The 16,281-nt window shown below is 49.6% G+C and overlaps 1 protein-coding gene across 1 annotated transcript; it reads left to right on the forward strand.

Moving 5' to 3' along the window:
• The first annotated feature begins 355 nt into the window (after positions 1-355).
• Nelfb (negative elongation factor complex member B) lies at positions 356-15,820 on the forward strand. Its single transcript, XM_048425850.3, has 13 exons — positions 356-649; positions 885-1,048; positions 1,215-1,314; positions 1,766-1,996; positions 5,804-5,989; positions 6,899-7,011; positions 8,029-8,131; positions 8,344-8,439; positions 8,866-9,008; positions 9,109-9,215; positions 13,040-13,181; positions 13,438-13,546; positions 15,021-15,820. Exons 1-13 carry the CDS (start codon positions 548-550, stop codon positions 15,165-15,167), a joined length of 1,743 nt encoding a protein of 580 aa, XP_048281807.1. The 5' UTR covers positions 356-547; the 3' UTR covers positions 15,168-15,820.
• Positions 15,821-16,281: the final 461 nt, after the last annotated feature.

Raw genomic sequence — 16,281 nt, forward strand, 5'->3', positions numbered from 1 at the left:
ACAAAATAGCAGCAAAATACGGTCATATAAAAATGTACTTGAGTACAAGTCAGTTTTGAAATTCATAAGGTAGGTGATTCTACCACACGTCCAGAAGCCTGCTACCACTCCACCCTTCTCTGCTGGCTCAGAATATGGATTCTGGTTTCCGGAGAGAGGACGAGGTGAAAGGCGGAAGTTTTCGTGGCCCTGGCGGCGGCGGCTAGAGTGGCCAAGGCCTCTCGAGAGGTGGTTGCATCATCCCGACACCGCCCCCTTGCGCGCTGTCTCTTAATACGCCCGGAACCTGCGCGTGGCGGCGGCGTTTTCCCGGGACCTATAGGCTGCTGGACCGTAGCGAAGGGCGGAAGTGGGAGGTGTGGGCCGGTGTAAGCGGCTCTGCTGGGGCGATCTGGCCACGCTGGAGGCTGCGGGCGAGCGGGGTTCGGGGGGTCCCCGTGGTGGCATCGTGGAGAGGGCTTCTGGCGCTCCTTCTGCGTCCTCGACGGCTTCAGGGGAGCGCAGCGGGGATGGGGTGCACAACCGGGCGGCAGCTGGAGCCTCGGCCATGTTCGCGGGGCTCCAGGACCTGGGCGTGGCCAATGGCGAGGACCTGAAAGAGACCCTGACCAACTGCACAGAGCCGCTCAAAGCCATTGAACAATTTCAGGTGGGCAGGAGGGGTCTGGGCCGCTGGGGAAACCGGACACAATTCTACCGTCTCCCGACGCTTGGATGGAGGCACTGGAGGTTCTGAGCTAGGAACCCATTGATTAACTGAGTGTTTTTTTTTTTCTTTTTCGCGGTTATCACCGCGGACCTGTGTACTCGAGCATCCGTGGTGCCCATGCTGACTTAACTGCGGCCAAGCAAAATGCGTACGCGTTGACCCTCTGCTTTCCCAGACAGAGAATGGCGTGCTGCTGCCATCCCTGCAGTCGGCCCTGCCCTTCTTGGACCTCCACGGGACACCGCGGCTCGAGTTCCATCAGTCAGTGTTTGATGAGCTACGCGACAAACTGCTGGAACGAGTGTCAGCTATCGCCTCTGAGGGAAAGGCAGAGGAGAGGTGGGTCTCTACCGGGAAGCGCTTATCTTTGTGGGTAGCATTTACGCCCCCCCCCCCATGGCTGCACAGTCGTGCTTGTAGATACGACCTGAATTATGTTTGAGGAGACGTCTCTGTAGGTCCTGCATGTGGAGACCCGCTTTTTCAGTTGTACAAATCTGCCCAGGTACAAGAAGCTGGAAGACCTTTTGGAAAAGAGCTTTTCTCTGGTCAAGATGCCATCCCTACAACCAGTGGTGATGTGTGTTATGAAGCACTTGCCCAAGGTGAGAGCTGTGGAGCCAGCCCTCCCAGGGTAGGTCAGAGAACCTGTGATAACATACTACTGCTTGGCTAACCTACCCCATGCCCTTGGTTGGTGGAGGTCAGACTGTCGACTTGGTGCAGGCAGTTGCTTAGCTCCTGGAAAGTTTTATGAACTGGCTCTCCAGCAAGCTCTGGGCACCTTCTCTGTATCATGCAGTCTTCCTCTGCATGAGTCAAGTAGAAACACATTTATCCCTTGAGTTGGAGGGTGGGTCTTCCCTGGGAGAGGGCTATAGGGATTCTGAATGTCTGAGTTCACCTGCCAAGACTTGGCGGTCCATCACAGGTGCCAAGTGTTGGTGTGGCTGGGCTCTGCAGGTTCTGTGGGCAGCTGAGCCCTCTTGGCCTATCCTGAGGGAGACTTGGGGACACAGGCACCACTTGCAGGGAGCTGTGGTGTTTGCTGTGTAGGTTCCTGAGAAGAAGCTGAAGCTGGTCATGGCTGACAAGGAATTGTACCGAGCATGTGCGGTAGAAGTGAAGAGGCAGATCTGGCAAGACAACCAAGCACTGTTTGGGGATGAAGTCTCACCACTACTGAAGCAGTATATCCTGGAGAAAGAGAGTGCGCTCTTCAGCACAGAACTCTCCGTCCTACACAACTTCTTCAGCCCTTCCCCCAAGACCAGGCGCCAGGGAGAGGTGAGGAAGTCAGGATGAGATGTGGCCAGCCCCTTCCCTCTTTCCTGTGAGTGTGTAGGTTAATGTGCTTCTATAAGCATGAGCGTGTATATGTAGCTGGGAAAAGGTGGGTTGGCAGAAGGTTGAGGCCGGGGGATTGCTGTGAGTTTGAGGCCAGTTTAAGCAATGTAGTTGATATCCTTTCAAAAACAAAAAGAAAATACTGAATTCAACTTTTTATCTATTTTTTAAGTCTATTACTGATGTTGGCATTTTTAGAATTCAAATCTGCCATTAGTGGCTTATTTATTTATTTATTTTTGAGACAGGATCTCACAGTGTAACCCTGTCTGGTGTGAAACTCCCTATATAGACTAGACTGGCTTTGAGTTCACAGAGGTCCACCTGCCTCTACTCCCAAGTACTGGGATTAAAGGCATGGCCATGACCTCTGGCTCATAAGTGGCATCTTTAGCCAGGTAGTGGTGGTGCACGCCTTTTTTTTTTTTTTTTAAAGATTTATTTATTTATTAAGCATACAGTGTACTGCAGGCAAGGAAGGCACCAGATCTCATTACATGTGGTTGCTGGGATTTGAACTCAGGACCTCTGGACGAACAGCCACAGTGCTCTTACCCTCTGAGCCACCCCTCCAGCCCTGGTGCACGCCTTTTATCCCAGCACTTGGGAGGCAGAGGCAGGCGGATCTCTGAGGCCAGCCTGGTCTACAGAGTGAGTTCTAGAACAGGCAAGAACAGCTAAGGCTATACCGAGGAAACCATGTCTCGGGGGAAAAAAAAAATTAAAATGGCATTAAAAATTTTTTTAAATTAATTATATATTTTTTAATTATATATTTCTGTGTGTGGGTAGTGGACATGAACACGTGTTTGTATGTGCCCACAAAGACCAGGGGTTGTCAGATGCTCATGGAGTTGGAATCTGTGAGCCTCCTGATGTAGGTGCTGGGAATTGAACCCACATCCTCTAGAAGAGCAGTATGTGCACATCAGGCCTGCTGAGCCATCTCTCCAGCCCATGGCTGACATAGTTTATGTTGAGAAGTTTTTTTGTTTTTTTTCTTATTTTTCGAAACAGGGTTCCTCTGTGTAACAGCCTTAGCTGTCCTGGAACTAACTCTGTGGATCAAGCTGACCTTGAACTCATAAAGATCCACACGCCTCCTGAGTGCTGGGATTAAAGGCTTGTGCCGCCACACCTGGCTGAGAGTTTTTGTATTGTTATCTATTGCATACGTGTGTGAATGACCATGTTGTTTGGAGGTCAAAAGACAGCTTGCAGGAGTCAGTTCTCACACTGTGTGAGTCCTGGGAATTGAACTTTCAGGTGCCCTTACCCACTGAATTGCCTTGGCAGTTCTTAAGTCAAGACTTTGTAACTAGCTTGCTTTAGGCTAGCACTGATCAGTAGACAGATAAAGTGAGTTATATAAGTCATTCCAATTTTCCTAGTATCTACTTTGACAAAAATAGATACCATTTTTGATGTTTTTCCTTAATCTAATACATTCAGGGTTTGTCTTTCAACCTGAAAGTGACATGAGCTGTTGTTTAGCTATATTGCTTTTATTCAGGGAGTTACTAAGTTTGAAGTCTGGTGAGCTTTTCAAGCTATGGTATCATTTGCCATGATCCACATGTGAAGAGCCTTGTGTTGACACCTGGGTAGGAGGGAGTTGTGGCTCTTGTCGTTCCTGCCTTTCTTTCCCTGTGCTTGCTCATTCTTTCCTAAATGTACCTCTTTCTGTTGTTGTCAGAATGTTCCCCAGCCTTTCTCCCACCTCCTGTTTCTTCTGGTAGCACACAGACATCACTGATTTCTGACTGTCAGGATTTGCTTGACTGGCCTTGTCTTGGGCTGATTTTTTAAAAGTTGCATTCATATATATATATATATATACATACATACACACACACACACACGGAAAAATGTACAGAGGAGCAGGAAAGTATGCAGGGAAGGAATGGGAAGATGGCTTTCCAGGTAAGATTATTTGCATGAAGACCTGAGTTTGAATCCCTAATGCTCACAAAGAAGTTCAATGTGGCCACAGGTTCCTGTGACCCTGGTGCTGGAAGGGATGAGGCAGAGACGGGAGAAATCACTGGAACTTGCTGGCCTGCCAGTGTAGGCAGTGTAGGCAGGAGATGGTAGAACAGGTTTTTGCAAGTGTGTGCTCAGGTGTACACACTTTCCAGTTGTCTAGCTGTCTGTCTAGTGCCCAGTGGTATGCTGGCTTCTTCCATGGTTCCCCTGGCTCTCCGATCCCTTGGCCCTCTTGACTATCCTGCTTTGCCATGTGGAGCCACACCAGGTCTGACTTAGCCCAGCGACCGGTGTTGATTGGAGTACATTACTCTTGCTGTAGGCTTCCAGGGCTGACACATCAGACATTGTTTGGACTTTTAGTCCAAGTGACTGGGTTGGAATTGCAGTCCTCAATACCAAAGACCTTTCATGATAGTCTCTGTTGTTAGTTTCTGCAGATGAGTCTGATCTGTGGCCCTTTGATGCTGGCCTGTTTTCCCCTTGGAAACTTTGTAGACTTTTCTAAGCACTGGAGACATCAGGCTAGTGGGTTACCCTTTCAGTCTTGGCTGTAGGACAGCTGTCTTGCCTATGAACAGGTGGTCCCCAGCTGGTCGTGTGTGAAGCAGGCATACTCTATGACAGGGTTGGATTGTCTCTGTGGTCTGTACTCAGTGAGTGAGGGAACCTTGGGCCGTCCACATGGCTCGAGTGATGTCAACAGTGAAGCTTTTGTTCCTGAGATAAAGATCCAGGTCAGTCCAAGAGTTCTTGGCAAGGGTCTTGGAGAGTGAACTACCAGACCAGCCTCTGGCTCTTGCCACCCTCCTGTTTCCTCCCACTGACCTTATTACTTGCTGAGTCTAGACTGATGCCTTTGAGTTTGCTGTGATAATTTCACCCTGGGCTAATCCCAAACATTTGTACCATAGGCCTGAGACCATGGCCAGTTAGCAATGGAGCGAAACTTCTTTGTGTTGGCTGAAGCCTTTATGTTGAGCAGGATGGTGCGGTTTGCCTTTGCTGGGTAGAGATAGGGTAGGTGACACCTGCCCAGGTAGAAGGCACTGTGTCCCTGCATGGCTTTTGCCTAGAGTGCAAGGTGAAGCTGCTTGTTAGTGTTTGTGGTTTGACACCAGGTGCCTGGCCCTTGTTCTGTGGCCCTGGTACCAGTGTTGGGACAAGGATAGTCACAGCCATAAGTTTAGGAAGAAGACAGGGAAGCAGAGAGCCCAGTGTGGCCTCATACACCTTAACCTAGGCAGTGGCAGTATAGCCTGAGCTTCCTGTGTTGGGCCCCTGTCTTCAGATGGGCTCTCGGCACTGCTTCTAGGATGAGTTCCTGCCCCTTTTCCTGACAGGCGGGTGCTTGAAGTCACAGTAGATCACAGACCAAGGTATCCCTGGGATGAATGTGGAACTACCACCTTGGATAGCAGAAATTGGCCCCCTGGAATACAGTGCCAACATTTCATAGCAGATAAAGAACTGTCACACCAGAGAGAGAGAGGCCAGCTCTGTATCTAGGACTAGAGCGCCTGTGTGTGTGTGTGTGTGTGTGTGTGTGTGTGTGTGGTTGCCTGGGTGGGGATTTACTTTTAGTTTTTGTCTGTTTGTTTGTTTGCTTTATGTAGCCCTGGCTGTCCTGGAACTTGGTCTAGGTGAACCCAGAGAGATCCGCCTGCCTCTGCCTCCTGAGTGCTGAGATTAAAGGTGTGCGCCGCCTTTTCCTGTCCTAGGGTGGGGATTTTGGATTCCACTTGCCTGTCTTGCCCCTAGGTGGTCCAGAAGCTGACGCAGATGGTAGGGAAGAATGTGAAGCTGTATGACATGGTGCTGCAGTTCCTGCGCACACTGTTCCTGCGGACCAGGAATGTGCACTATTGCACACTACGAGCTGAGCTGCTCATGTCCCTGCATGATTTGGACGTCAGTGACATCTGTACTGTGGATCCCTGCCATAAGGTAGTGCTGTGTGCCCGCCTGTGCACGTCCCCTGTGTCCTCCTCCTCTGAGTTCATTATCTAGGAGTGACCTGCTGACTACATCGAAGCTTGCTTCTCAGACTGCTAGTTTGTGTGCCTCAGCACTGCTGGGGTGAGCAGGTCCTGCAGAGATCTGGCTGTCCAGCCACCTCTCTTGCTGGTCCTCCAGCTTCCACTCGATAGCTGTAAGTGGCAAGCCCTATGACTTTCTTTCTATTGGGCTCCTGGCTTCTTCTGCCCCAGAGCCCTCAGGGCTTTACTGCTGGCCAGCACCAAGGTAATCTAGAAATGGGGTTCTCTCTACTTCGCTCCCTCCCCCACCAAGAGCACAGGACATCTGAGACCACCTCCTGCGTTCTGTGTAGTGTTGCTTATTGCTAAGCCCTGAGCACCACTACAAAGCTGCCATAACATGTCCGCCCAGTTGCCAGCCCTGGGAAAACAGACAGGCCTCCTCCATGTACTGTCGTGATCCCTGCTGCTTTGGGGCCTGAGGAGGCCTCCTGCTCCCTGTAGGCCCCTGGTGTCTCAGCCCATGCCATGTTTCCTCTGGACACTGGGGAATGAGTACTGTGTTTCTCTTTCTCTGTTAACACCTAGTGGTTGAGTGACAACTTATTGGTGGTCTTGACTGTCTAAACCTGAAGATCCCTGCTGCCCAGCCTTCGGCATGCCCCACTTCTACTAATTGCCATTTTCTTTGTCCTCTTCAGAGATCCCTTTCTATCCTGGACTTGGTCTAGGGTGGGGTTGTGGGCCTTGGCTTGTGTTTATCTTTGCTCTGTCCTGTATTTGACCTTGCAATTTCCACAGCCACTTGGGCAGTGGCAGAGTTGGATTGAGGGGTGAGAGGCTGGATGTACCGAGATTGTATTCTTCCTTTCTTTAGTTCACCTGGTGCCTGGATGCCTGTATCCGCGAGCGGTTTGTGGACAGCAAAAGAGCCCGGGAGCTGCAGGGATTTCTTGATGGTGTGAAGAAGGGGCAGGAACAAGTTTTGGGGTGAGAGCTCTACGATGGTCCTAGCCTTGGGATGCCTAAACAGGCATCCATTGTGTGTTGCTGTTTACTGTTGGTAGTTGGGATCCATTCCAGTCTGTTTTGCGATGGACATGCTGGGTACCAGGCCCATTGCTAACATGGTAACTCATTACTTGAAATGAGTCTCAGTAGCATGGGGTTTGGGGCCTGCCCTTCCCAGGGGAGCCAACTTAGAGTGCTTAGGCAGGCGGGCACTGCTGTCTGTGACAAGTTAGGGTGTGCTGTCAGGGCTGAGGGCTGGATTAGACACTCCCACCTGATTTCCAGCATCCTCTGCCTGGCATGAAGACGTAGTGCTGCTGTTACAGCCCTGCCTCATTTCTTTATTATACTCTTCCTCTAAACCTAGAGTCTAAGCTGGGGTTTGCTTTTTCTTTTGAAATAGGGTTTTGTGTAGGGATTCACTGTGTAGACCAAATATTGTGTAGCATCAGACTCGTCACAGAGACCTGACTGCTTCTCCCTCCTGAGTGCTAGGATAGAGGCATGTGCTACCCTGCTTCCCTTTCAGTCAGTGTTTTTGAAACAAAGTATAAATTTCGTTTTTTTGGGGGAAGGGTCATTTTTTCTTTTACTCTATAGTTTAGAAGATCTTTGAGTAAGTTATGGATAAATTATGAATTTAATACAGAGAGAGGCTCCCTCCCTGGGGTCAGTCCCCACGCATTTGCATCCCAGTCTGTGGCTGTCCCTTCAGTAGGTCTGACTCTACAGCTATTGAAAACAGAATAAGGGGCTGGAGAGATGGCTCAGAGGTTAAGTGCATTGCCTGCTCTTCCAAAGGTCCTGAGTTCAATTCCCAGCAACCACATGGTGGATCACAACCATCTGTAATGAGGTCTGGTGCCCTCTTCTGGCCTGCAAGCTTTCATGCAAACAGAATGTTGTATACATAATAAATAAATAAAATATTTAAAAAAAAAAAGAAAACAGAATAACCAGGTTTCTCAATTCATACCACGGTGTGATTCCTTCCAGAGATTTGTCCATGATCCTGTGCGACCCCTTTGCCATCAACACACTGTCCCTGAGCACCATCAGGCACTTGCAGGAGCTGGTTAGCCAGGAGACACTGCCCCGGGTGAGCATAGGCATGGCTGGTGGCTGTGCAGAGGGCGTCTGTCCACTTGTGATACTGGGTTTTGCTCAGTGGGTGGGTATTGGCACATGGGTGCCTTATGATTGCTCTCCTAAGGTCCTTTCCCCGGAAAACAGAGACCCTGCTTTGTTCAGCAAGACCAGAGAATGGCACAGTCCCTGTGAGCTCTTGCTGAGGTCTCTGTCTTCTTACAGGATAGTCCCGACCTCCTTCTCCTACTTAGGCTGCTGGCACTGGGTCAAGGTGCCTGGGACTTAATAGACAGCCAGGTCTTCAAGGAGCCCAAGATGGTATGGGGTCTAGTTTCTTCTTCTTTTTTTTTTTTTAAACAAATTATGGGGAGTAGCAGGGCCTTTTGGTAGCAAAACTTCTCCTAGAGTCTTTCAGTGAACATCCATCAAGGAAGTTTGGGTATCTTGATAGACTGGCCATAGGGTGGTAGCTATTTCTTGGGGACTGGGACCCAGAAAGGGTTTTACAGGTTCAGCCATGATTATGCCAGATGAAAGGTTCAAGAACATAGCACTGGACATGCGTCCCAGGAGACAGGAAAAGGAGGGATTCTAGGGACCCTAGAGAGCAAGAAAGCTGGCTTTGAGGAAAGTGTACTGACTGGGTAACGGCAAAGTGTGCATTGGGCTACATGGGTTATGGTGTATGCTGAGAGCAGCCGGGATCAGTGGGACCTTAGTGGGCTCAGACACTCCTTCTGTCAGGAAGCAGAGCTCATCACCAAGTTCCTGCCAATGCTCATGTCCTTCGTGGTGGATGACTACACTTTCAACGTAGATCAGAAGCTTCCGGCTGAGGAGAAAGCCCCAGTCACCTACCCCAACACGCTTCCTGAAAGTTTCACCAAGTAGGACTCCAGGGCAGTCCTTGGGGGAGGCAGGAGAGGTGGCTGCAGGTGAAGACGCTGCGCGGTGGGCTGATCGAAGGCCATGGCTTCTTGCATGCAGGTTTCTGCAGGAGCAGCGCATGGCTTGTGAGGTGGGACTGTACTACGTCCTGCACATCACCAAGCAGAGAAACAAGAATGCACTCCTGCGCCTGCTGCCTGGACTTGGTGAGTCCTGGTGGCTATACTCGCCTGCCACCTTGACCTGAGCTCCGCCAGGGCCTTCACCTTTCATCTTTCTGCCTTCACCTCCAATCTCCATAGCTTGGTTTCCATGTCAGTGGGCACTCTTGTGTGTGTGTGTTTGGAAGCCGGACTTAGCTTCTCAGAGATGCCTGTGGGTCTTGTGATTTCCTGCAGAAGGGATTCCTAGCTTTAAAGCCAGGCACTTGATTTCAGCCTTCAGAGGCAGAGTTCGGCAGATATCTGTGAGTTCAAGGCCAACCTGGTCTACTAGCCAGGCCAGGCTTGTGTTTTTTGTTGTTTTCTTGCGCCAGCCCTTCTGTTTAGGTTGTCTAGGACAACCAAGGCTATAGAGAGACCTCATCTCAAAACAAAACACCCCTATTTTATTCTAATTGGTAAAAAAACAACTCCTTGGCTGGTATCCAAGGGGCCTACTTTCCCCTAGCTGCTTGGGGTGTCACACACCAAAAAATGGGAGTTCTGAATGGGCTCTTCACGGTCAAGCTGTAGTGTGGCTCAGTGATGAGAGCACTTATCTGGCATGCGTAGGTGGATTCTGCTTCCAATTTCAAAAACCAAAACAGCCGCCTAAAGCTGCAGACTTACTGGGAAGAGTTAGCACAGTGGCACCCTGTGCTCGCCAACTCGTCCTTTTTCTGGAGTTCAGAGGATTGTCATAAAGATGGAGGCTCTTTTCTCATTTGTTTTTTTTTGGGGGGGGGTTTTAAGACAAAGTCTCACTATGTAGCCTTGGCTGTCATGGTAGTCACTCTGTAAACCAGACTGGCCTTGAACTCAGAGATCTGCCTGCCTCTGCCTCCCCCACTTACCCCTCCAGTGCTGGGCACCACTGCCCGGCTTCTTCTCTAAATGTATTGTAAGTCACTGATGTACCTGTTTCCTGCTTGCTGTGTGCATATTGGTTTATGCAGCTTCCATCTCACGGGATTTTTGTGTCCTGGCCTTCAGTTTTCTTTTCAACTAATTGTCACAGACTTAGCAGCTTGAAACAGCTCAGACTTACTGTCTGTTGTTCTAGAGTCAGGAAATTTGAAGCGGGCTCTGCTGAGCTAAAGTTGGGTATGGCCAGACTGACTCTCTTTCTGTAGTCCGTGCCCTCTCCAGCTTTAGGGGTGTCAGGACATTCTGCTGGCACAGAGTTAGCTTGCTTGTTTAAGACCTTAGGAACACACGTGGTAACTTTGATTTGCCTTGTCCATGCATTTCAGTCTGTTTTTTGCCTGTCGTCTGGTATGGTATCAATAAACTGGCAGTGTGGCTTGTCCCTCCTGGCTGGGGCATCTCTACTTGGAATGCCCCTGTGGTGTACTGTCCAGTCATGTTTAGGGAAATCTGAAGGTTGGAAAGATGGCTCCCATTTGATTCCTAGCATCCAACTGTCTGTAACTCCAGTTCTAGGGAATCCAGTGCCCTCTTCTAGTCACTGTTGACACCAGGCACACCCATGACATACAAACATACATCAGGCAAAACACCCATACACATAAAATAAAATTAAAATAAAAAGAATCTTGCTTGATCTTACATTTGAATGAGTTCTAATAAAAGTAGGAGTCAGTTTTCTTGAATTCTGCTTATTTATTATTCTGTATGTGTAGCTGTGCATGCCCAGCTCATGTGTCGGTCAGAGGACGACTTTGTGGTGTCAGCTCTCCCCTTCCACCCTTCTGTGGGTTCCAGGAAGTCAGCGCAGGTCTCCAGGCTGGTGTTGCCTTCACCCACCGTTTATTTACGTTGGTTTTTTTGAGACAGGATCTTTCTGTGTAGTCCTAGCTGACCTGGAACCCATGTAGACCAGGCTGGCCTTAAACTCACAGAGATCCACCTGCCTGTCTCCTGTGTCCTGGGATTAAAGGCGTGCGCCACCACACCCAGCTTTCTGAGTACTGTATTAAAGTCCTGTGCCACCATGCGTGGCCCCTAATATGGACTATACTCCTGATCTTGGCCTCTTCCTCCTATCTGCTGACATTACAGATGTGCCCTCCCACAGCTATATTAGGTTCTTTGTATAGCTGTGACCCCAACAAACAACAGAAAAGAGTCTATTTTTATTGATTTTTTTTCTTTCTTTCCTTTTTTTTTTTTTTTTGAGACAGGATCTCAATAATTATCTCTCGGTGTCCTGGAGCTCATACTGGTCTCACAGTCACAGATCTGCCTGTCTCCACCTCCTGAGTGCTGGGACTAAAGGTGTGCTCCACCAAGCCCCAGCTAAGAGTTTATTTTTAGTTTATGAGTGTTTTGCCTGAGGGTATACAAATGCACAAGTGTCTGCAGTGCACAGAGTCCAGAGAGGCTTCAGCTCCTCGGCTCTGGAGTTAGACTGCTGTGAGCCACCATGTGGGTGTTCATGATTGAATCTGGGTCCTCTGCAAGAGTGTCAGGACGTCTAACCAGTGAACCATCTCCAGTCCCGCTTTTAGAGGGTTTCAGTTCATGTTGGTGGGGGAGACAAAGAAGAGTGGCTCAGTTCATAGCACAGCAAACCAGGAATCAGGACCAGGTACAACCCTTAAATGCCTGCTCTTAGTGACCTACTTCCAGCAGCCAAACCTTACCTTCAAAATAGCACCATCGGGCTGGAGAGATGGCTCAACTGTTAAAGAGTGCTGACAACTCTTCCAGAGGTCCTGAGTTCAATTCCCCCCGCACCCACATGGTAACTCACCACCATCTGTAATGAGATCTGTTGCCCTCTTCTGGCCTGCAGGCATACATGCAGGCAGAATACTGTATATTTAATAAATAAATAAATTTTAAAAAAGAGGAGAACTTAATTCAGTCTATTACATTTAAAAAAAAAATAGCACCATCAGCGGAGACCATATGTTCAGGCCATGAGCCTGTAGAGATGTCTCTGAGTCAGACTGAAGCACTTGTCTGAACAGTTCAGTAGACATCCCTACCAAAAAAAAAAAACGATGATTTTGAGAACTAAGCCTCCTCTGAACAAACCTACTGTAAACTGTATCACTGGATGGATGGTGGCTGAGTTCCTATGGGCTCAGTCAGGAGTTAAGGCTGGCTTGTTATGGGTATTTGAGGTCATGGTTATTTGCAGGTGGGAGAATACAAGCCTCTCAACCTCTTGGTCGTGATTATGCACATGACCAGGCAGGGCATGAAGTGGCTGAGAGTCATCAAATCTGCTTTCAGTAGTCCCCCCAGAACACCCGAGTCTCCCTAAAGTGTTCTAGCTTTTCCTTAGGTTCAGGTGGCCATCAAAACAGCTCCTGCTCCCAACTCTCAGGAATGGTGGTGAATCCCAAGGCTGTGTACACTGTGTCCTTCCTTCCTTAGGCTAGGGGGATCCTGTCATTTCTTGTCGAGTGGCTGCGGTCTGCCTCTAGCAGCCCTGCCTGTGGTAGTAGTGCTCCTCCTGCCATTGGTCGTGAGCAGGACTCACCTGCAGCTGCTGCGCCATTGCTCCTACTTTGCTGTCTTCAAACAGGGGCTTTGGCAGTGCTCCTCTGCGCTCTTAACTGAGGAGTCACCAGGGGGTTTGGCAGAATCCCCTGGGCACTCTAATGCTTCTGCATTTCTATGGTTGCTTGTCTGTGACTTTTTTCTGTGCGGAGGCCACTTCAGATGAGAGCCCCTGGCTCTTGGGAAGAGCATCTTCCTTTCACCTGCTCTAGCTGTGGTCTTGCTTCTCTGCTGAGAACCACAGGCCACTTATCTGCTTCACCTGGTCAACCTTGGCTCACCGGAGTCCTGTTCAGAGCTGGGGCAGTGGATAGTCCCTGAGGGCAGAGACTGAGCCCCCCCTGTTGTGTTTACAGTGGAAACCTTTGGTGACCTGGCCTTCAGTGACATCTTTCTCCACCTGCTCACTGGGAGTCTGGCCCTGCTGGCTGATGAATTTGCCCTGGAGGATTTCTGCAACAGCCTTTTTGATGGCTTCTTCCTCACTGCCTCTCCCAGGTAGGACACCCTACCCACCCCACCTTCCTTTCTTGTCAGTTCTTATGTTCCACAATGTGGGAGGGGAGTTGAGGCTCCATCCTGCTGAAGGACCACAGATGGGTTTCTGAGCCCTGGGACCTGTGCTAGAGTGAGTAGTTCCTGGGTGTAGCATGGGGTTGACCCAGGGGTCAGTTCTGCTCTGCTGAAGACACATGTGGACCCCACATGGGCTCTGCCTTGGAGGGAAGTTCTGAGCCCCATTGATCTTTTCCAGGAAGGAAAATGTACATCGTCATGTGCTGAGGCTTCTCCTGCACTTGCACCCCAGAGTGGCCCCTTCCAAGCTGGAGGCGCTGCAGAAGGCTCTGGAGCCCACAGGCCAGGTAGGTAGCCTCGGTTCCCATTTTTATTTTATTTATTTATTTATTAAAAATGTTCTTTTTTATTTATTATTTATTTATATTATTTTATCTTGTCCTGAGACAAGGTTTCTCTGTGTAGCTTTGGTGCCTGTCCTGGAACTAGGTCTGGTAGACCAGGCTGGACTTGAACTCACAGAGATCTGCCAGCCTCTGCCTCTGAGTGCTGGGATTAAAGGCGTGTGCCACCACCACCTAGCCTCAGTTTCTGTTTTTTATAGAGCCTTGCTCTGTGGATGTGCCTGGCTGGTCCAGCTGTGTGTGCATGTCCTTGGTGTTTGCCTTGGTGGGTTTTTTTGGGGGGGGGGAGGGTGGGAGGAAGACACTTTTTGAGACAGGGTTTCTCTGTGGCTTTGGAGCCTGTCCTGGAACTAGCTCTTGTAGACCAGGCTGGTTTCAAACTCACAGAGATCTGCCTGCCTCTGCCTCCCAAGTGCTGGGATTAAAGGCGTGCACCACCACTGCCTGGTTACTTTGGTGTTCTTTTTTTTTCTTTTTTGAGACAGGGTTTCTCTGTGACTTTGGAGCCTGTCCTGGAACTAGCTCTTGTAGACCAGGCTGGCCTAGATAGAACTCACAGAGATCCACCTGCTTCTGCCTTCCCAGTGCTGAGATTAAAGGAGTGTGCCACCACCGCCCGGATTTACCTTGGTGTTCTTAATGGTTGATCTTGCCTATAGGTTCACTCCTCCAAGTAGGCTCAGACTACCTGCCCTATTGCATGCCTGTCCTCTTTTTTTTTTTTTTAATGTGCATAAGTGTTTTGCCATGGGTGTCAGGTCCCCTGGAATTGGAGTGCAGATAATTGTGAACTGCCATATGGGTGCTGGGAATTGAACCCTGATCCTCTGGAGAGCAGTTAGTGCTCTTAACCTCTGAGCCATCCATCTCTCTTCAGCCCCCTTGCATGGCTGTCTTAGTTAGGGTTTCTATTGTTGTAAAGAGACTCCATGACCATGGCAACTCTTAAAAGGAAAAATATTTAATTGGGGTGGCTGACATCATTTTTAGAGGTTTTATTTTTTTTGTTTTGTTTTCCAAGAAAAGGGTTTTCTGTGTAGCAGACCTGGCTATCCTGGAACTCACTCTGAAGACCAGGCTGACCTCGAACTCACAAAGACCCTCCTGCCTCTGCCCCCGAGTGCTGGGATTAAAGGTGTGCAACACCACTATCTGGCACATTTTCAGAGGTTTAGTGTATTATCATGGTCAACTGGTGGTGTCTGGCAAATATGGTGCAGGAGAATTAGCCAAGTGTCCTACATCTTGACCTGCAGGATCTGTAGTCTGTCTCACTGGGTGTGGCTTGAGTATAAATGAGACCTCAAAGCCCACCCCTATGGCGTCACACCTACTCCAACAAAGCCGCACTTCCTAATGGTGACACTCCCGCAGGGAGCCATTTTCTTTCAAACCACCACTTGTCTGGTTTTTGCAGAGTGGGGAAGCTGTGAAGGAGCTCTACTCCCAGCTTGGTGAGAAGTTGGAGCAGTTGGACCATCGGAAACCCAGTCCTACCCAAGCTGCAGAGACACCAGCCCTGGAGTTGCCCCTTCCCAATGTGCCTGCTCCAGCTCCACTGTGAGGCCCTCTGGAACTATTTAGTGGTAGTGCCCTATGGAAGGAGGTCCTAGTCAGCTAGGAGTGCAGGGTGAGCTGAGCACTTGAGTACTTGAGTACTACAAGTACTTGCTGAGTACCTTGGCAAGGTACTCCCTCCTCTTAGCTGCTGTCTGGAGCTGGTCCCAAGACGTCCTCGGTGATCTACTCACACACCAGTGGGGCCCATAATTGCTTGGTGGGGCTTGGCCCCTACTTGATCCTGGCAGAGATGGATGGTGGTTGGTATTAAGAAAAAGCCAGTTAGTTTTCCAAGGGCAATGGCAGAGGCCTGACTGACCTAATATTCAGTCTGGACAAAGCCCAAGGAGAAAGGTGTACTGGGTTTGCCAAAGCAGATTTGCTGGGCCTGATATGTCAAGCACAGGAGTGGTACCCCCACCAGAAGCCAGGTGGGAAGTCTGCTGCAGGCAGAGGCCAGAGCCTGCTAGTGTCTGTGCACAGTCCCCTGCTGACTGAGATCTGTGGCAGAGCCCTCTCTGCAGCTCCCACCTCAGTGTACAAACCTTTGGCACAGAAAACAGGTCCTTGCCCGGCTTTGTGTCTTGGCCCTTGAGTAGGGGACTGGGTGTACACACTGAAGTTTCCACTTATGTAAATAAAACACATTTTGATAAACCGTGGTGAGAGGATTCTGTTTGTCCTGGGGCTGAGGTATGGCGTGGATGCAACATTCTTTCTTTTTTTTTTCCTTGTTTGAGATAGGGTGTCTCTGACAGTTCTGGAACTTATAGACTAGGCTAGCCTTGAACTCACAGAGATCCCTCTGCTTGGGACTAAAGGTGTGTGCCACCACACCTAGAGGGTATAACATTCTTCTGGAAAGTCAGTTCTTTGACTTCTGTGCCTGGCAACCTTGCCCTGAGAGACCTGGTTTAGGGCCCAGCTGCTGAAAGATCTCAGCCTCCCAGAGTGCTTTGATCTCTGCCCCAATATCTAGGTGTGCAGTTTTTCACTCCTTTCAAAAGGAGTGATAGGAATCCCTAGGAGGATCAAGCACAAGCCCTAGGTCATGGAGTGATCCTGAACGTCAGACTGAACACAGCCATGTGGCAGCTTAGTTATCCCCTGGGTGGCTA

This window comes from Myodes glareolus, chromosome 21 (genome assembly GCF_982192425.1).
Source record: "Myodes glareolus chromosome 21, mMyoGla1.1, whole genome shotgun sequence".
NCBI lineage: Eukaryota > Metazoa > Chordata > Mammalia > Rodentia > Cricetidae > Myodes > Myodes glareolus.